This window comes from Mandrillus leucophaeus, unplaced genomic scaffold, assembly GCF_000951045.1.
Source record: "Mandrillus leucophaeus isolate KB7577 unplaced genomic scaffold, Mleu.le_1.0 Scaffold147, whole genome shotgun sequence".
NCBI classification, from domain to species: domain Eukaryota; kingdom Metazoa; phylum Chordata; class Mammalia; order Primates; family Cercopithecidae; genus Mandrillus; species Mandrillus leucophaeus.
In genome coordinates this window covers 3,816,792-3,838,601 of record NW_012101443.1, presented here as the reverse complement: position 1 = coordinate 3,838,601, position 21,810 = coordinate 3,816,792, and the positions used below count along the sequence as shown (strand labels likewise).

The 21,810-nt window shown below is 40.2% G+C and overlaps 1 protein-coding gene across 1 annotated transcript in view; it reads right to left on the bottom strand.

The window, feature by feature from the left end:
* Positions 1-21,810, bottom strand: part of EPSTI1 (epithelial stromal interaction 1 (breast)) — a 120,935-nt gene that overhangs the window by 48,507 nt on the left and 50,618 nt on the right. Inside the window, exon 7 of the mRNA XM_011974630.1 lies at positions 1,590-1,683. Within this exon, the coding sequence (XP_011830020.1) occupies positions 1,590-1,683 (94 nt within the window). The remainder of the gene's footprint in view (positions 1-1,589; positions 1,684-21,810) is intronic.

Sequence of the window (21,810 nt, the reverse complement as noted above, 5' to 3'; positions counted from 1 at the left end):
AAAAAAAGGAAACAACTAAAGGTTTCTAAGTAGGAGTATAATGACCTCTTCCTAAGGAGTGTCATAATATCTTCCTGACATTTAAAAACACGGTCTCTATTGAGAAAGGGGTAAGGGGAGATGAAGATGAGGGTTCTATTGAGAAAGCGGTAAGGGGAGATGAAGATAAGGGTTAACAACTGATTTAGCTACCCAAACCCTGAGAAACCTGAGACTTTAAGAAACGTAAATTCATCTTTTCTTTCAGCTACAACCCTTACCCAGAGTCATCCTTAATAACACTTACTTTCTTGTCTCCAATTAGCAAGTCAATAACCAAGCCCTGCTGCTTTCACCTTCTAAGCAGTTTTCTGACCTGCACTCTCTTCTCCATCCTCTCCCCTGCTGTCCTGGCTGAAGTCTTCATCATCCTTCACCCAGACTGATACAGAAGCCTTGGGCGGCCTCTCTGCTTCTCTATTCCTTTAGAGCCATCCTTTGCAATGTTACCAACGTGATCCAGAATTAAAACACAAATCCAACCCTGAGATTTCCCTGTTTAAAAATTTTCCAATACCTTCAGTACTCACAGAATGAGGTTCAGGTGTTTCAAGGTGGCATGCAAATTTCTGTGGTGGTTTTCTACCAGGAGCACCACGAGCACGCAGTATGCGGGTATTTCTACATGTCTCATTGGTAAGCACTGTGTGGGGGCATTTCTAGATGTCTCAGTGTCTGAGTGGCGCTACTAGCCCTTCATGCCCAGGGGCTAGGGGTACTAAACATCCTGCAGGACTCAAGACAACTCACACAATGAACTGTCCCATCTGAATTTCCAGAGGTAACACCACTGGGAAAGGGTCCTCATGGTTCCTGCTCACTTCTATATCCTACTAGCTCACTTTTCTGCACTGCAGCTACATAACTCTTCTTCTGCAACACAGGCCATACTTATTTCTTGCATTTATACCTTAACTCTTGCTCTATGTATCTTTATTAATTCTGATACCTGGAAAGACTCATCACTTTACAGATTCATAGTTTAAGCTTCTGCTCTGGTGTCATTTCCCAGGAAGCATCTAACACACATGGTCTGACTTAGATGCTTCTTCCTGATAAGACAGTAGTGCTCTCTTATTGTGATATGCTCTGTGCTCAGCAGTTTGCTTTAAAACCAGTGGTGTTCTCCTTTACTAAGCTTCACTGGGCAGAAACTGTAGGCACTCAGTAGGCCTTATATAGACCTATGAATTTAAAGAATGGAAGGATGGAAGGATGGAAGGATGGAAGGATGGATGGATGGATGGATGGATGGATGGATGGGTGGATGGGTGGATGGGTGGATGGGTGGATGGGTGGATGGGTGGGTAAATGAATGATTGGGTAAGAGGAAGGACTTCTCTGAGGCTGTTTTAGTCCAGGTGCCCATGAAATAATACAAGCATTATTTTATAGCTCAGGCAACAGTTGAGGTCAAAGTTTCGGATCAGGTCATCTGTCTTTAGTTCCAGCATTCTGTAATGTACAAGTCACTCTATATCCCTAATCTTCGGTCACTAAATACCTCTATAAGATGTGCCAGGCAGCACCCTGCATAGCATTTCACTTACCCATGTTGAGGATTGTGGGCCACAAACAGCACTTTGACAGGCACTTCTGTCTGGCGATTCTACGTTCAGTTTGCTCAAGAACTCAGTGGTTTTGCTACCAGGAACACAAACAGGTGTTAGTGCCTTCACAAAAATATGAATGTAATTCTTTATTGTTCCTTTGGATACTAACCTAGACTTATTTGGGTGATGACTAAAATTGTCCTCGGCAGAACAGAAAGTTACGCTGAGAACAAGGTGTAGTAGAAATCAAAACAGAATGCGATTGCAAGATTGCATTCTTCAAGAACAATATTTCAAAAATATAAAACTACGTTTATGAAAGGTGAACCTATGGCCTCATTTTTTCCACTTTGTGTTACTGACATAAATACAAGTCCTCTCTCAGAGCACATTCCACCGCACGGGGCCCTAATTTCCTATCTGAACATTTAATGCTTAACACTCAGACTTCAGGGTGGAGCTGCGGAACATTCACGCCCTACAACATCCTGCTTCACACCAGTTTTTCATTAAGCCCTTTACCCTCTCATCTCATCTCCCTCATGGCTTTGACCGCTGTCAGGATACACAGACCCTCTAATCCAGCAGCTCTTTTCCACTTATGGATCACAGAGCCCTTTGGGACTCTGAAAGCGAAAGTGGACCCTCTGTTGACATACACACACACACACACACTCCTTTGCATTTTGTTTCAGAGAGGGGAAAAAGCCTCCATAGAGGTTAAAAAGTGCTGCTGATTCTAGATTGCATTTCTAATATCTCTTTTTAGCTCTGAAAAACTGACCTAGAAATGTCCTCAGTTTAAATAAGAAGCTCTCTATTTTTACCTTAAAAATCCAAACCACCACCCCAATTTCCCCTCTCACTTATGCCAAGCATAGAACACTGGAATTATTTCTTAGCCCTTACCCTCAGTGCCTGGCCCGTTCTGCCTACCCTTGATTAATTTCTACCCCTTTGTCCTTTTCTCATGTAATTTGTGGGATTTTTATCTCTTCATTGCACATTCACAGCCACATACCTCATTGAGCACTGACTTATATTGCACCAGACTTGTGCAGCCTGCTCCCATCTCCCTCCCTCCCTCCTGCTAGCCCTCTGCTTCCCCCTAACATTTTAAGCCCAATGCTAAGATCTGATTCATCAAGTACTTAGGACATGGGCATCAAAGGAAATGCAAAGTATCTGGTAAGAACAAATGGCATCCAGTGTAGGGGGAAAACAAGGAATTAGAAATTAAACAGGTGCCAACATCACTTCAAATAATTACTTAGGTAGAACATGGCATTTGAAAAAGGTCAGAAGCTTGATCTGGGGAAGGAAGAAATAAAAGTGAAGCAACGTACAGAACCCTGAGAAACATAACCCTGAGAAACATTCAGCAGTTGAGACGAGCAGCCTTTCCATTTGTCTTGGATTACTTATCTTGCCCAGAATAGACAAGGAGACTAATGAAGTTGCAGGGTCTGGAAGCTGCCCCACTGTCTGGGGCTTTATGAAGTCATCAGTCAAAAGCATAAAAAGAAGAGCGATGCCAGAAGTTTGGGTGAGATCTCTGAATATCCTGAGTGCAGACCATAGGAGAAAGCGGTGAAAAAGAAACACTGTAACAAGCAAGGAAGAAACTTCAGCTAGAGAAGGAAAGGATGAGGGTGGAGGGACAGCTATCTCTGTAATATTTATTTTTTTAATTAACCAAATATAAGTAATATCTTAACAATATGGCCTTAGTGGTTGATACATATTTTCTGTGTGTTTGAAATGTTTCTCGGCCGGGCGCGGTGGCTCAAGCCTGTAATCCCAGCACTTTGGGAGGCCGAGACCGGCGGATCACGAGGTCAGGAGATCGAGACCATCCTGGCTAACATGGTGAAACCCCGTCTCCACTAAAAAATACAAAAACCTAGCCGGGCGTGGTGGCGGGCGCCTGTAGTCCCAGCTACTCGGGAGGCTGAGGCAGGAGAATGGCCTAAACCCGGGAGGCGGAGCTTGCAGTGAGCCGAGATCCGGGCACTGCACTCCAGCCTGGGCGACAGAGCCAGATTCCGTCTCAAAAAAAGAAATGTTTCTCAAATAAAAAGGGAAAAAACACCCACACAGACTATGGTGGTGTTTACTAGGGAGACTTGGCAGATCCCATTCCAGATTTCATAGAACAATAGTTTCCAGAATGCCAGTGGGAAGACCAGTGTGGCGCTGGCTACATGAGAATCACCTGTGGTGCTTCCTAGAAATTACTGGACTTAAGCCTTTGACTCTAATTCAGCACGTCTGGAGTGGGATCCGGGAATCTGCGTTTCTTAAAAGCACCCCTGGTGATGGTAAGAACTACTACAGTAGTACAGATGGATATTCAATGTGCATAATTATCTTAAGTCTACATGATTCTGACTTATGAATAATTCATGTTATATAACACATTTGGAAATAAAACCTCAGTGTGTCTTAGGAACTCTACAATCTAATAATGCATTCTACATGTACTTTGCAATAGCTTCACAAACCTGAACTTTGCCACCATGAGGTTTAGGTAAGTAATCATTCGTACAGGCACGCATGTATTCATGCAGGCAACAAATATTTCCTGAGTCTCTGCCATGTGCTTAGCAATATGGGTTATAGGACAATCTAAAGAAGTATTATTTTGCTCGAGTCAGTTTCACATAACTGGGTAAGAGCAAATGACATTCACACACCTACAAGCACTCACAGAGCCTATGTAAGTAAGAGAGTGAGAGAAAATCTATTGGGATACACAAAACCTGTTTAAGAGATCACAAGAACAAGATTTATAAAACAAAACATGAAAGTGAGTAGTAATGCTGGGAGAACTTTGTACTTAATCAAAGTAATCAACCTATTACATAAACTTTAAGGAATTCTTTCCCTTCATTTATCTGGTCTTTAGTAATTTAATTTTTAGTTGCACAAGTAATACATAAATACGGGTCAGAAAATAGAATAGAAATTAGATTAAAATATAAAGAAAAAAGTGAAGGTTCTATTTAATATCTCTGTCAACCTGACTCCTTTCCCCAAAGGACATCATGAATTGTCAAGTATGTATCCTGATTATTTTCTATTAATTGATAAATATCTATTTAAAATTACATACAAATGAACAGTGATTTACCTTGGGGGAGGGTAATTAGGATAAGGCAGAGAAGGCCGGCTGTTCTCTAAAATGTGTTTCTCTGCTTCCTGGATATATAGCTAGACCACATTTCCCAGCTCCCACACAATTAGATGTGACCTAGGAGCATATATCTGCATTCTAGTCAATGAAATGTGAGTAAATGTATGGGCCAGGCTGAAGTGATCCACATCAATAACCTCTCACAGGATTCTTAATACTCTTTCCTCCTTCTAACTGATGATGGTGGGCTTGCAAGGCATTTGCAAAAGATAGTAGAGTCACCCTTTGCCTGAAGCTTTTAATGCCAGGGGGCAAAAGCTAACCCGACTCAAACATCAGCCCCGGATCATTCCACAAGAAAGATATAAACCTCTTGTTCTTTAAGTCACCGAAATTTTGGTGTTTACGTTTTTTAACTACAGCTTTTCCTACCCTAACAGATTTTTTTCTTTAAGTGGGATACTATATTTTGTTCTGAAAATAGATTTTTGTCATCTAACCACATCTTCGAGATTTTTCCATATTTATAAATATATATCTTATTCCTTTTGGCAGCTGACTGGCATTTTATGATATGGATATAATACATGTAACATTCTTATGGATGGATATTTATGGTTTTTTCCAGTGAGCATCCTGGTATATACATCTTGTTCAAATACATAAATACTTTTCCAGGATATAAATCTAGAAGTAGAATTTTATTCTAATATAGGTTCACATAAATAGATATACAAATTTTTGTTTTTGTTTTTTGAGACAGGATCTCACACTGTTGCCCAGGCTGGACAGCAGCTTTGACCTCCTGGGTTCAAGTGATCCTCCTACATCAACCTCCCAAATAGTTGGGCTACGGGAGCACACCACCATGCCCAGCTAATATTTTTTTAGAGGTGGGGCCTTGCTGTGTTGCCCAGGCTGATCACTTCTGGCCTCAAGTGATCCTCCCACCTCAGCCTCCCAAAGTATTGGGATTACAAGCATGAGCCACTGCACTCAGCCTATGCATGATTAAACCATGCTTAATAGTGCCAAGCTGATCTACACAAATTTATATATATTCACCAAAAGTTAACTTTATGGAAATGCCAATTCAGAACCAAGGATAACCTCCTTTAAGTACTAGTCCTATCCTGTCTTGCACATTCCTATTTATCTCCGTCACCTCCGAGTGTCCCAGTCTCACCCATCATTCAATACCACTCAACGTCTCAATCCCACACTGCCCCGTATGTCAGCCACTTAAGCCCCCACACCTCCCTCTAGCCTTCCAAACCTTTCCAAGGGGGCAAAAATCTCTTTATCTTTAACCAAGAGTTAACAACTCAGGATTCTTAACCTCACGTCAGAAAGTCTCCCTCAAATACAAAATGACTATTAGGCAAACACCCGGGTAAAAATAAATTGTGGGCAAGATCCATTTACAAATGCTAAAATCACTGGGCAAAGGTTTGCAGATAACAGGATATTAGTATAGTCTTAAAGGATCTCTCCGAAGACATTCATCAACTGCAAAGAGAAAAACAATAACTCAACAGTGGAGACCACCTCACCAAATGATCCAAGTAAATATCACCAGTGATAAGGATACTGACCATCACGTACCCTCTGACGTGATGCACTGAGAAGGACACGGCATCACTTCTGTAATTTTCTTGTTGGAAATTATAACTTCAAGCTATTCATGAGAAAACATCAAACAAACCCAAATTGGGGGACATTCTACAAAGTAATTATCCAATACCCACTGAAAGTGTTAAGTTCATGAAAGAGAAGGGAAAAAAATGAGGTACTGTCACATATTGGAGGAAATTAAGGAATCATAATAACTGGGTGTTTTATGTGATCCTGAATTGGATCCTGAAATAGAAAAGGAGCACTGGAGGGAAACTGATGGAATGTGAATAAGGTCTGTAGTTTATATTAATAGTACTGTACCAATGTTAATTTTCTGATTTTGATCATTGTACTATGGCTATATAAGATATTAATGTTAGCTAGATGAAGGTTTTATTGGAAACCATTTTTCTACTATTTTTGTACCTTTAAGTTGGAAATTATTTCAACATAAAAAATTAAAAAAAAAAAAAAAAGAGTCGGCCTCACTTTCCCACATTGTCTGAAACCTGACCACCTCTTGAGATTACTTCCTCCGACCCCCAGATATGGAGCTATTTTACTTCTCATATACATATTCCTTGGTGCCTGAAAGTGAAGCAGACATCCTGTTTGCTCCCAATCTACTTCCAGACCATTACTTCCCCCATCACCTGCAAAACATGTTTGCTCCTGTAGTTCCCACAACACAGAATATACCATCCTCTTTGCCATTGTCATCCTTCAACCTTCTGGTCAACTATCTCTCATTTGTTTAAGATTTCAGCCTTTGGTGCACCCAGGAGGTGTGGGCATCATGTAATTGGCAGTTGGTCAAGGCTGGTGCCAGACCCAGCCTCCTGAAGGAACCATGTCCTGCAGCTTTGGGTGCTACTCACCATGTCAGGCAGACACTGCTGCCCAAGAGGAGCTGCTTTTTGAATTCTCTGTGAATGTTGGAAGGAGGAACGCCAGAGCTGCTGGCTGAAAATCATCCAAACAAGAGGAATACTCCCCAGCTTCCTGGTTTTCTTCCTGCTCTACTGGCTTTGGTGCTAGTTGGTTATGTTGTGACCTGTTTTTTGCTAGAAAACCCATGATTTGAAATGCCTGGTCAGGGCAGGAGCACAGATATTTTCCTGTATAATTCCAGAATGTCTTCAGAAAGCCATGTAAAGATTGCTTCATTACCTTTTCCGTACATGAAACCATACCTACATTATCCTTTCACCCGGTCTTGCAAGGGATGGTGAATACTAAATATACCTGGGAAATACTTGGCTACCATCAAAAGCTAGTTCTCCTGTATTACCTTCTTCTGCCCTATCTGCTTCTGATTGTAGACCCGTTTATTTCCACCCTAACTTGTGTAACTGATTCTGGCATTATAACAAAAGCAAATGAATTATTTCTTCAAGTTTATAAATTCAATGAAGTGATGTTTCTAAAGAGGTGAGGTGCTCTACTTATGATTTACGAACACCAGCTCGATCTAAGCACTGACTGCAGTGTGTGCACCGTTTTGATCATCATTGGGTTTGGGTGAACAACTGCATCTGGGCTTGGAACACCAGTTATTAATACTTTCTCATCTACCTCTTGATGTTGATGACCTCGGCTGCTGCCATGGCCATTGTGAGCAATGCGTTTCTGGTCAACTTGGTGGTATTGTTGGATTTGCACTAGACTTACACTGATGACCTCGGACACTTTCAGTTTATGGACTTGATTTTTCTTATTCAGTACCTGTTCCGGACCTTTCCAACAATTGTCTTCATGCTGGGGTTGTGGTTGGGGAGGATGTTGTAATGGTCCTGAGCTTCCTCCTGAGTGCTTTGCTCTGTACCTGGTTGCCACCAATCAGACTGCTAATGAGTGGTACAGAGGTGACTGGGTCCCATGCCAGCATTGCCCCCTCACGGTCTGACCCCATCAGGAAAGCCCTAAATCTACCAGAACATTCACTCCCATGGGCTCTGGAGCAACGTTTGAGAGATCTTTCTACCTGCCATTCCATACTATGAGAGAAAGAAGAAAGAAGAATGGAAAGAGTGTTACTGCCTTTTAAATATAGTATGCATTTATTTATTTTTAAAAAACCCTTCAGACTTCCTCCTTATCTCGACTACTGTTAACATAGATATCTTATGTGCTCTCCCCAACCACAAGCTGTGTTTCTTGATTTCTTGGTCTCCAGTAACTCTTCTTCACTCTACCTCAGCCATACTGCCAGGGCCGTACCCTTGTCATTGTTGTCATGAAAAAATGTCCTGTCTCCAAACTGTCTGATAAATTCCATTCCTGAACACAACTTTCTGTCGTTCCATGTTCTTCTTTCAAGTACTATCAATATAACAACATCCCAATCTCTCTGGGATTTCTAAACCACTGATTCCCCACCTCTTTCTAACCATCGGTTCCCATCTATTTTAATTCTTGTGCAGCTTAGAGCCCATAGTCCAATTTTTAAATCTTTCCCTTACAAATTCCTTTCTTCCTCTTCTCCCTGCTTCCATCATATATGTCTGGAAAAATCTCAAACTTAGATCAAGCCAACTATCTGCTTTCTCTGAGTCTGCACCAGAATGAATAAATAAATAAATAAATAAATAGAGAAAAATAACATATCTGGTGTTTTGGGATGGGAGGTATGAAGAAGGATGCAGTGGTGACGTAGACTGGCTTCAAATGAAGTCCATTAACTCTAGCTTCATCCTACTGAATTCTACTACTCCATTTCACTCATAAATTCTTTTTTTTTTTAATTTTTTTTTTTTTTTGAGATGTAGTTTTGCTCCTGTTGCCCAGGCTGGAGTGTAATGACATCTCGGTTCACTGAACCTCCGCCTCCTGGGTTCAAGTGATTCTCCTGCCTTAGCCTCCTGAGTAGCTGAGATTATGGGCACCTGCCACCATACCTGGCTAATTTTTTGTATTTTTAGTAGAGACAGGTTGGTCTCAAACTCCTGACCTCAAGTGATCCACCTGCCTCAGCCTCCCAAAGTGCTGGGATTACAGGCATGAGCCACCACGCCCAGCCCACTCATTAATTCTTCTCCTGTACCTTTTGTTTGTTCTCACTTCTCAGCTGACAATCTTCTCATACTTCATTGAGAATAGAGAAATAAGTCTTTCATCTTGTCAACATGAAACCTTTAAGTCTTCCTATATCTGTACCTATCTTCCTTTAACAAAAATGTAAAGAGTGCTTCCTCAATTAAAGGGAAGTACTCTCCTTTTAATCATTGACTAATCATTAAGCATTGGTTATGTATACTCAGGAACCTATTCATATAATCTTTCTAGTGTCTAGTCTTCCCCTTGTGTCTAGTCTTCCCCTCCTCTCCTGGATCATTTCTATCAGCATACAAACATGACCCATTAAGAAAATTTTTGATTCCACAGCCTCATCCAGTTACTGCCTCATTTCACTGTTCTCACTTTTTTTTTTTTTTTTTTTTTTTTTGAGACGGAGTCTCGCTCTGTCGCCCAGGTTGGAGTGCAGTGGCCGGATCTCAGCTCACTGCAAGCTCCGCCTCCCGGGTTCACGCCATTCTCCTGCCTCAGCCTCCCGAGTAGCTGGGACTACAGGCGCCCGCCACCTCGCCCGGCTAGTTTTTTGTATTTTTTTAGTAGAGACGGGGTTTCACCGTGTTAGCCAGGATGGTCTCGATCTCCCGACCTCGTGATGCGCCCGTCTCGGCCTCCCAAAGTGCTGGGATTACAGGCTTGAGCCACCGCGCCCGGCCTGTTCTCACTTTCAAATTATTCAAGAGTTACTGCTAAATGCCAAATCTATTCCCATATCTCCATTTACTCATGAGTCCAATTCAATCAAGCTCTAGCCCCATCATCGTGCCCAAATCATTCCTGTCAAGATCACAGCCATCATCACTGGTCCTCCTCTCATCTGACCTTTCAACACTGGTGGAGAATTGACTAATTTCTCCTTTCAGAAACATGTCTGTCCTGTTTTCCATGATACCACACTCTTGATTTGCCCAACCTCTCAGCTGTCCTTTGGTATCTACCTGAACTCTACATGATAGAGCGCCTCTGTATTTGGTCCTGGGCCCTCTTCTCAAACCTGCAATTTCATCTTAAGTGACTTTATCCATTTTCATGGCTTTATATTTACATGCTAATAATTCCTAAATTTACATTTCCCACACATCTGCTCAGTGAGACCAAATTCATGTGTACAACTGCCCATTTGATACCTCCAAGCCATCTCAAACTTAAACTCTTGATATTCTTCTAAATATATAAGCTTAAACTTAACTTAAACTCTTGATTTTTTCTTCCCAAACCTTGGTTTTCACCTAGTAGCCCCCATCTCAGTACATGGCATAACTACACCTCCAATACTTCAAGTCAGAAACTTGGGAGTCATCCTTGATTCTTCCTTCTTCTTCATCCCCAATATCAGTATGTCCTATTGAACTTACATACAATATGTAGGTATACTCATATGTCAGAGATACTGTGAGTTTGCTTCTAGACCACTGCAAAAAAGCAAATCAAACATTGCAATAAATTGAGTCACATAAATGTTGTTTTCCATTCATATAAAAGTTGTGCAATAGCATTATGTCTTTAAAAATGTACACCTTAATTTAAAAATACTTTATTGCTAAAAAAATGCTAACATCTGAGCTTTGGGTGAGTTGTAATATTTTTGCTGCTGGAGGCTCTTGTTGATACCTGCTGACTAATCAGGGTGGTAGTTGCTAAAGGCCAGAGTTGCTGTGGCAATTTCTTAAAATAAGACATTGAAGTTTGCCACACCAATTGACTCTTTCTTTCATGAAAGATTTGTGTGTAGCATGCAATGCTGTTTGACAGCATTTTACCCATAACAAAACTTCATTCAAAATGGAAGTCAATCTCTTAAACCCTGCCACCACTTTATCAGCTAGGTTTATACAACATTCTAAATTTTAAGTCATTTAGTCAATGTTCACAGCATCTTCATCAGAAGTAGTTCCCATCTCAAGAAATCCCTTTCTTTGCTCATCCATAAAAAGCAACTCCTCATCCATTGATGTTTGATCCTAAGATTGCAACAATTCAGTCACATCTTCAGATTCCACTTCTAATTCTAGTTCTCTTGCTATTTCCACATCTGCAGTGACTTCCTCCACTGAAGTCTTGAATCCATCAATGTCATCCATGAGGGCTGGGATCAACCTCTTCCATATTCCTGTTAATGTTGATATTTTGACCTCCTCCCATGAATCACAAGTGTTCTTGATGGCATCTGGAATGGTAAATCCCTTCTAGAAGGTTTTCAATTTAGTTTGCCCGGATCCATCAGAAGAATCACCATCTATAGCCTTAAAAAAATCGATTTCTTAAATAATAAGATGTGAACATCAAATTTCTTCCTTGATCCACAGGCTGCAGAATGGAAACTGCATTGGCAGGCATGAAAACATTAATCTCCTTATATATCTTCCAGGCATCTCAAACTTAGCATGTCTGTCCTTGAACTTTTGATATTCTTCTTCCTAAACCTTGGTTCTTGGTTTTGATATTTGGTTTAGAAATACTGCCAAATATCCTAATAGGTATTAGAACAAGGTTTGGGAAGAAAAGCATCGAAAGTTTAAGTTTAGATATGCTAACCTTAAAGGTCTGGGAAATATACAAGGAAATTAATGTTGTTTTCATGGGTGATTAGGTGCATTGTCAATGAGCAGCAATATTTTGAAAGGAATCTTTTCTTCTGAGCAGGTCTTATTAGCGGGCTTAAAATATTCAGTAAACCATGTTGTAAACAGAGGTGCTGCCTGTTATTCCATTCATAGAGCATACACACAATTTAGCATACTTTTTTAAGGGCCCTAGGATTTTCAGAATGGCAAATGAGCATTGGCTTCAACTTACAGTCACCATCTGCATTAGCCCCTAACAAAAGTTAGCCTGTCCTTTGAAGTAGGTATTGACGTCTCCTCTCTACCTATGAAAGTCCTAGATGGCATTTTCTTCCAATAGAAGGCCATTTCATCTACATTAAAAATCTGTTGTTAGGCTGGACGCAGTGGCTCAAACCGTGTAATCTCAGCACTTTGGGAGGCTGAGGTGGGCGGATCACCTGAGGTCAGGAGTTCAAGACAAGCCTGGCCAATATGGTGAAACCCCGTCTCTACTAAAAATACAAGAAATTAGCCAGGCATGGTGGTGGGTGCCTGTAATCCCAGCTACTCGGGAGGCTGAGGCAGGAGAATCACTTGAACCTGGGAGGCGGAGGCTGCAGTGAGCTGAGATGGCACCACTGCACTCCAGTCTGGGAGACAAAGCAAGACTCTGTCAAAAAAACAAAACAAAACAAAACAAAATCTGTTGTTTAGCATACACATCTTCATCAGTGATCTTAACTAGATCTTCTGGATATCTTGCAGTTTCTACATCAGCACATTCTACTTCACATTGCATGTTTATATTATGGAGCAGGCTTTTCCTTAAACCTCATGAACCAACCTCTGCTAGTTTCTAACTTTTCTTCTGCAGCTTCCTCATCTCTCTCAGCTTTCATAGAATTAAAGAGTGTTAGGGCCTTGCTCTAGCTTAGGCTTTGACTTAAGGGAATGTTTTGGCTGGTCTGATGTTCTATCCAGATCACTTGAACTTTCTCCATATTAGCAATACAGCTGTTTTGCCTACTTATCATTCACATGTTCACTGGAGTAGCATTTTTAATTTCCTTTCGGAACTTTTCTTTTGCATTCACAACTTGGCTAACAAGTGCAAGAGGTCTAGCTTTTGGCCTATCTTGGTTTTCAACATGCCTCCGCACTGAACTTAGTCATTTCTAGCTTTTGATTTAAAATGAGAGATGTGTATTTCCTTTTACTTGAATGCTTAGGGGCCATGGTAGGGTTATTAATTGGCCTAGTTTCAGTATTGTTGTGTCTCAGGTAATAGGAAGACCCCAAGAGGAGAGAGAGATAGACAGGGGAACAGCCAGTCAGGGGAGCAGTCAGAACACATGCAACATTTATTGATTAAATTCACTGTCATTTGTGGGCAGGGTTTGTGGATCCCCAAAACAATTACAATAGTAACAACAAAGATCACTGATCACTGATCACCAAATCAGATGTCATCATAATGAAAAGGTTTGAAATATTGCACAGATTACCAAAATGTGACACTATGACCCAAAGTGGAAAAATGGCACCAATAGGCTTGCTCAACACAGGGTTGCCACAAACTGACAAATTATAAGATTTAAAAAATGGATTATCAGTGAGGTGCAATAAAGCAAAGTCCAATAAAACAAGGCATGCCTGTACTTTTCTCTGCACTGACATCACTGAAGCTGAGCCACCACCAACTCTTATCTGGACTACTACAGTAACGTCTTTAGTAGTCTCTCCATTTCTTCTCTTGCCTTCTCAAATCTATTCACAACACAGCAACCAGAGTAGTCATTTCTTTTTGAAAAATAAAAATCTTCTACAGGTTATCCTTGTGGCTTGAAAAAAATGCAGACTCTGTGCCATGGCCCATGTGGTCCACTTGACCTGCCTAGCTCCTGCCTGCCTTGTCAACTTCGTGATCTCTTTTTTTCACTTCAGCCCAAACACACCAGCTTCCTTTCAGGTTGCCGAGTACCCTATATGCCATTGCGTCAGCCTAGAACTTTCCTTCTGGTTCTCTGTATGGCTGGTTCCTTTTCATCCTTTTGTCTCCAGTTCAAATGTCATTTTCTTGGAAAATCAGGTCCTATCTATCACGCTAAGGAGATTTTCCCTTCCCAGTCCCATTATGCTCAATCACTTACCCTATCTCTAACACTATGTTCCTTCATAGGAATTGTACAGTTATCCTACACAGTTCTTTGTTAGCTTGTCTATTAATTTCCACACTTGCTCATGGAGCCATATTTGCTTTACTCACAAATACATGCCTAGAACCTAATATAGTGCTTGACACACACTAGCAGCTTATCGGTTTAGAGGATTTTTCTGTTTGGGGTTTTTAAGTAATAGGGTCTCCCCTGAGTCACCCAGCCTGGAGTGCAGTGGTGTGATCATAACTCACTGCAGCCTCAAACTCCTGGCTCAAGTGATCCACCTGCCTCAGCCTCCCAAGTAGCCAGGACTGCAGGCACGTGCTACCACACCTGACTCATGCTCGTTGTTGAATAAATGAAAGCTCCTTTCCTAATATAAAGTATAATCAGTTCATTGACATTTTTGCCACTGTATAATAAAATCTATATTTGTGTTTCCCTAATCATTAGTGAAGCTGAATATTTTGATTCCTATTTTCTTTTAACTGCTTGTTCAAGTAATTTGCCAATTTTTGAGTTGTTATTTTCTTATTATCCTATAAACATTCTTTGTGAAATTAAGCCTTTATCCATTTTGTTTGAGGCAAACATTTTTTCCTAGATTATTATTTGCTTAAAACATTCTTCATTATATCTTCCATGACAGATTTTAAAATTTTTATGTACTTAAATCTATGGTCTCTCTTTATGGCTTCTGAGATTTGATTGTTGCTTAAAAAGGAGTTTCTACTCCCAAAGTATAAAATCATCCTTCATTACATTTTTATTGTGTTGAATCAATACAAATTGTCAAATTGTCTATTCTTTTGACATTGGTTTGAAAGAAATACTTTCATTCATAGCTAAAGTCCTAAATACTGAATTTTTATATAAACATGGGTCTACTTTTAGATTCTCTATAGCATTCAATGAATCAATTCATAGATTAACTACAATGCCAATAACACTTTGTTATTCCAACCGGCTTTAAAGTTTTTAGTCTTTCTATCTCAAAGTAATTTCAGTTTTTGTTTTAATTTTTCCCCAATAGTCATTTTTAAAGAAAGTTTAAATTTTTTAATTAAAAACTTAGTAGGGCCTAGTGGTGCACACCCAGAGTCCTCCTACTTGGGAGGCTGAGGTGGGAGGATTGCTCAAGTCCAGGAGGTCAAAGCTACAGCAAACCATGGTCATGCCACTGTACTCTAGCCTGGATGACAGAACAAGATACCGGGGGAAAAAAAAGAACAGAAAAAAATTTTTAAGTAAATAGACTTTATAATTTCATATTTCTTAATTTCTAATTTTACTACATTTTTCTCAGGGACTGTGGCTTTCTAGGATTTGGGGGTTTTTTGGAGGTTACCAAGAGTCTTTGAGGTCTTGAACACTGCCAATTTTGTGGTAGATTTTAGTCAGTCTTTTTAAAGTCAGTATTGATGAAGAATATTTGTTTTCATAGATTGGGTACAATATTTTATGTCTATACAATTATGCTTAGCATTGTTATTCAAATCCTCCTTTCCTTACAGAGTTCTTTGGTTCACTTGGTCTGTTAATTTCTATGGAGAATTAGTTAAATAAAAGGAAAGCTTGGCAAATCCATAGTCTATATTCGAGACAAATAGTTTTTGTCATATATATTTCAAATCTATTTTGATAAAGCTTTGTGACTTGCATTTTCCTTTGGATTATATATTTTATCTGTATAAAATATCTTTTATCGTGTTGAATGTTTTTCACCTTGAATTCAATTTGTCTCATACTAATATTGCTTCTTTTGTTAGCATTTAGGTGTATAACTGTGTTTTCAACTCTTGATTTATAGATATCCTGTGTAATCAAATATAGCTAGATTTGTATTTTTTTAGGCAATCCAAGAGCTTTTTTTCTAATAAGATAATTTAGCCTGTATACCTTTTTTGTGAATGCTGACTTATTGGACTTAATATTTTGCTTTTTTGTTACTTTTTATTGAAAAATTCCACCTTCTTTTCTGCCTTTTACTGTAAAGGCAAAAATTGATGATCACATTTTTATTTATTGTATTATACTTATATGTTTTTGTGTTGTTATCCTAATTTGTACATATAATTAGCACATAATTAAACATAATAAGAACATTTATTTTTCTATGAATCTCTGGAATTGATATCAATATCCAACATTCACTCATGCAACAAAGGAAAAAAACTTATTGTAGTTCATATCCCTGTCTCTTCCTTGTGCCTCTTCTAGTGCTAAAATCCTCCATGATTTTAATTAGATCCTGTTGATTCTTATTTAAACAGAAAAACAAGCATATATTTGACCACAAATGTCACTGTCTGCTTTGTTCACAATTGTTCTGGTATCTATGCCTTCCTCTTTCTTGGATTTATTATTTGTTCAACTAGAGTTCATTTTCATGTAATTTTTAAAATAAGCCTCTTAGAGCTCACATAGAAGTGATGAAGTTGGCTATGCAGATGGCTTGTCTCCAGGATGGGGACCACATATTCCCCAGGTATAATATGTTTACCAGGAGCACTTTCTGGGCCCCAGGGCCTTCTTAGTGAATCTTATGCATTAAGAAGAGGTTCTCAGGCTCTATCATTGGGGGTAAAGACTGAAGTTGGCTGCTCACTTTTCTTCACGTTTTCCTCTGCTGTCCTTGATGGAGTCACACTGTATTCAGCATCTCTTTCCAAACAGTATCCTAGATCTCTTATGTGCATTGTATCAATTAATCTTCTTCTGAGTTAGCAGCTATTGTTACCCCTATCCCAGGCTATATGTGAGGAAACAAGGCCCCAAGAGGTTAAATAATGTTCTATTAATGAGGAAAAATGTTGTAATTTAAACTCAGGCAGTCTAACCCCCAGATACCCCGCCCTCTCAAAAGGAAAACATGGATGGTACTAGGATGGTACTAGGTTCCAGTGATAAGAAAACCAAGTGAAACTATTTTGTAAAAAAGGAACTAGTCAACCTTTTTTTTTTTTTTTTTTTTTGTCTTTTTCCAAAAACTGGCCTGACCAACCTACAGAACGGGAGAAAATTGTTGCAATCTATCCACCTGACAAAGGGCTAATAATCAGCATCTACAAAGAATTTAAACAAATTTACAAGAAAAAAAAACAACCCCATCAAAAAGTGGGCAAAGCATACGAACAGACACTTCTCAAAAGAAGACATATACGCAGCCAACAAATAATGATGCAGCCAACAAACAAACAATGAGCTTTTATGAATAAAAGCTCACTATCATTGGTCATTAGAGAAATGTAAATCAAAATCACAATGAGATAAGATCTCATGCCAAAAAAAGTCAGGAAAAAACAGTCACTAGAGAGGATGTGGAGAAACAAGAACACTTTTACACTGTTGGTGGGAGTGTAAGTTAGTTCAACCATTGTAGAAGACAGTGTGGTGATTCCTCAAGGATCTAGAAATGGAAATATCATTTGACCCAGCAATCCCATTACTGGGTATATACCCAAAGGATTATAAATCATTCTACTATAAAGACACATGCACACATATATTTATTTATTTATTTATTTATTTATTTTTAAATTTTTTTTTTTTGAGACGGAGTCTCACTTTGTCACCCAGGCTAGAGTGCAGTGGCCGGATCTCAGCTCACTGCAAGCTCCAACTCCCAGGTTCACGCCATTCTCCTGCCTCAGCCTCCCACGTAGCTGGGACTACAGGCGCCCGCCACCTCGCCCGGCTAGTTTTTTGTATGTTTTAGTAGACACGGCGTTTCACCACGTTAGCCAGGATGGTCTCGATCTTCTGACCTCGTGATCCGCCCGTCTCGGCCTCCCAAAGTGCTGGGATTACAGGCTGAGCCACCGCGCCCGGCCTGCACACATATATTTATTGCAGCATTGTTCACAATAGCAAAGACTTGGAACCAACCCAAATGCCCATCAATGTTAGGCTGGATAAAGAAAATGTGGCACATATATACCATGGAATACTATGCAGACATAAAAAAAGGATGAGTTCATGTCCTTTGCAGAGACACGAATGAAGCTGGAAACCATCATTCTCAGAAAACTAACACAGGAACAGAAAACCAAACACCGCATGTTCTCATTCATAAGTGGGAGTTGAACAATGAGAACACATGGACACAGGGAGGGGAATATCACACACCAGGGCCTGTAATGGGGTGGGGGGCTAGGGGAGGGACAGCATTAGGAGAAATACCTAATGTAGATGACGAATTGATGGGTGCAGCAAACCACCATGGCACGTGTATACCTATGTAACAAACCTGCACATTCTTCACATGTATCTCAGAAATTAAAGTATAATGAAAAATAAAAATAAAAAATAAAAAACTGGTCTGGCACTCACAGCTAGGCCTTGGTGTCCTCCTGTTGAAAGTAACCAATGTCACATAATGTCAACATCAGAAGAGGTCACTGTGACTATAATAGCTTGTAACAAAAACAAGATCACTCTGTAACATGTCTGAACACAGAAAAACACATGCACCTTGTACAAACTACAAGAGCGACCAAACATCCCAAAATTATGGCTAATATGAGTGACTGCTGCTTCTTTATCAATTACAGCGTGAGTCTCACTCTGGTCTTCCTTCCTTCTAGATGGGATTGATTAAGATACCTCATCATAGACCTACCCCTGCTTCCTGATAACATTCAATACAGAGCAAAGCTCTGCTTCCTTAAACCTTCCCCTAAATCACCTATGTATTAGTCCATTCACACACTGCTAATAAAGACATACCTGAGACTGGGTAACTTATAAAGAAAAAGAGGTTTAATTGACTCACAGTTCCACATGGCTGGGGAGGCCTCACAATCATGGCGGAAAGTGAAAGAGGAGCCAAGACACATCTTACGTGGCAGCTGGCAAGAGAGAGTGGGTGCAGAGGAACTGCCCTTTATAAAACCACCAGATCTCATAAGACGTATTCAGTATCACAGGAACAGCAATGGCAAAGATCCACTCCCATGATTCAATTACCTCCGACCAGGTCCCTCCCACAACACATGGGAATTATGGGAGCTACAATTCAAGATGAGATATGGGTGAGGACACAGCCAAACCACATCAACATGACACAGACTTATATGCTGTAAGTCTTTTCTGACATCTAAGATGGCCCATGGTTTGCCATGGTGTGTCTAAGGAGTCTGAAATTCATTTTATAGGCAGCAGGAATAGGAGATAATCAAATCTGTTCGACCAGTAGAGTGACATGAACAAAGCTGTGTTTTAGAAAACTAAACTTGACCAAACATGTAAGACAATGAAGAAACTGGTTGCAAAGATAGTAACAAAGTCATTGCAGTAGTTTGGGGGAGACAAGGAATCACAAAAGACACAGGCCCTGATTCAAGTGGCATGTGATAATACATCAGGGCAGTGGCAGTGGGAATGAAAATGAGGTAACATACACTAGGATATCTGCAGGGAGAATTGATAGTGGGTAGAGATTTTGACATGGTTTTAACCATCAACGTAATTTTACATTCAATAGGTAGGAATTCCTCTGACCAGATTTTTCATAAGCTGTTCAGTCTTATTCTGAACAAAATAGATATGAGATTTTTGTATCTATAAGTTCACTTTATTAGCATAAGATGGAAAGTTATGAATAGGATGACTTTCTATTCACCTTACCTGGATTATAAAATTCAAGGTTGGATTTAAGCCTACCATATGGATAAGGGATCAACTGAGCCCTTAAGTGTCTTTCAGAAGCTCCCATGAAGGACATTAGAAGTTTTGTGAGCATATTGGAAAGCAAACTTGGTGCCTATGTGTGCATATTCAGCAGACTTGCCTGGATTCTCAGCTCCAGGAGACTAAAAAAGATGAAGATGTGCCCCATAGGAACTAATCATACTATTATTCACATGGAAGTAAAAAAGATGCACGGTTTCAATGGCAAAAATGAAGAAAACTTCCCAATATTATAATCGACAGGCTGAGCTCAAGGTGGTGCAAGGCAATTTAGAAACAGGAAGGCCCTATTTTGGAATGGGCTTGGTTCCAAGAGCTTTTCCAACTGAGATTTTTAGAACTGAGCCCCTTCTCCCCTAGAACTAATGCTGGAAATTGTACCTAGGAATCGAGTGCAGCCAGGAGAGGTCACAAAAGCCCATCTATCCTACAGTAAGTTTAATTATGGTACTAATCCATGTTGGGCCTGGGAAGAGGAGATCATTCATATATGATCACAGAAAAAGCAGACACATTTCCTCAGCTTTACTTTTGCCTATTCTAGCAAAATCTAGATCTTGGCAGGAAGAAATAGAAGTCAACTGACCAAGTCTTTCTCTCTGAGCTGTCTGTCCTAGCCTCTCCAATAGTCCTCTCCACAGGTTGCCTGTGCTTCTACAGTGCTCACCACCCCTACACCCTACTCAGATATTCCTGACCTTCAAAGCACATATTATGCCTCTCAATTACCTATTTTCCCTAACCTCCAAAAATCTCAAGACCTAGATTTAGTTGCATCACTTACTGTCTCTGTGACTTTGGGAAATTTTAATTATCCAAGCCTCCACCTATAATATGGAGAAGATACATCCCTAATAGGGTTAATCTGAATATTAAATGAAAAAAAGCCTATATGAAATGTACCAAATATTGAGCCTGACATTCCACAGGTTCAAAATTACTTAGCAGGTGTTTTTCAAGCTTTTAAAATAATCTTTCTTCTTTAAAAGTAAACTAAAAAAAAACACAAGAAGCAAAGAACAAAGTCATCCACAAGCACAAGCAGTTGTAAGTTTGACATGTCCTTCTAGGTCCTGTGTGTATACAGAAACAATATCCAATTTTATAGGATTGAGATCTTATCCTATGTATCATGCTTTTTCATACCATGAATATTTACCAATTGAAAATCCCAAAGTTATATAAGTATTTTGATAACCAAAAATACACTACACGAACTTGATCTGTTAGAAAAAAGAATGTAGGTGGAGCTTCCAAGATGGCTGAATAGGAAGAACTCCAGTCTACAGCTCCCAGCGTGAGTGATGCAGAAGACAGGTGATTTCTGCATTTCCAACTGAAGTACCAGCTTCATCTCACTGGGGCTTGTTGGACAGTGGGTGCAGGACAGTGGGTGCAGCCCACGGACCGTGAGCCGAAGCAGGGCGAGGCATCAACTCACCCAGGAAGCGCAAGGGGTCAGGGAATTCCCTTTCCCAGCCAAGGGAAGCCCTGACAGACAGCACCTGGAAAATCAGGTCACTCCCACCCTAATACTGCGCTTTTCCAATGGTCTTAGCAAACGGCACACCAGGAGATTCTATCCTACACCTGGTTCAGAGGGTCCCACGCCCATGGAGCCTTGCTCATTGCTAGTACAGCAGTCTGAGATCGAACTGCAAGGGTGCAGCAAGGCTGGGGGAGGGGTGCCCACTATTACTGAAGCTTCAGTAGGTAAACAAAGCAGCCGGGAATCTCAAACTAGGTGGAGCCCACTGCATCTCAAGGAGGCCTGCCTGCCTCTGTAGACTCCACCTCTGGGGGCAGTAGAAATACAAACTACCATCAGAGAATACTATAAACACCTCTATGCAACTAAACTAGAAAACCTAGAAGAAATGGATAATTTCCTGGACACTTACACTCTCCCAAGACGAAACCAGGAACAAGTTGATTCCCTGAATAGACCAATAGCAGGCTCTGAAATTGAGGCAATAATTAATAGCCTACCAACCAAA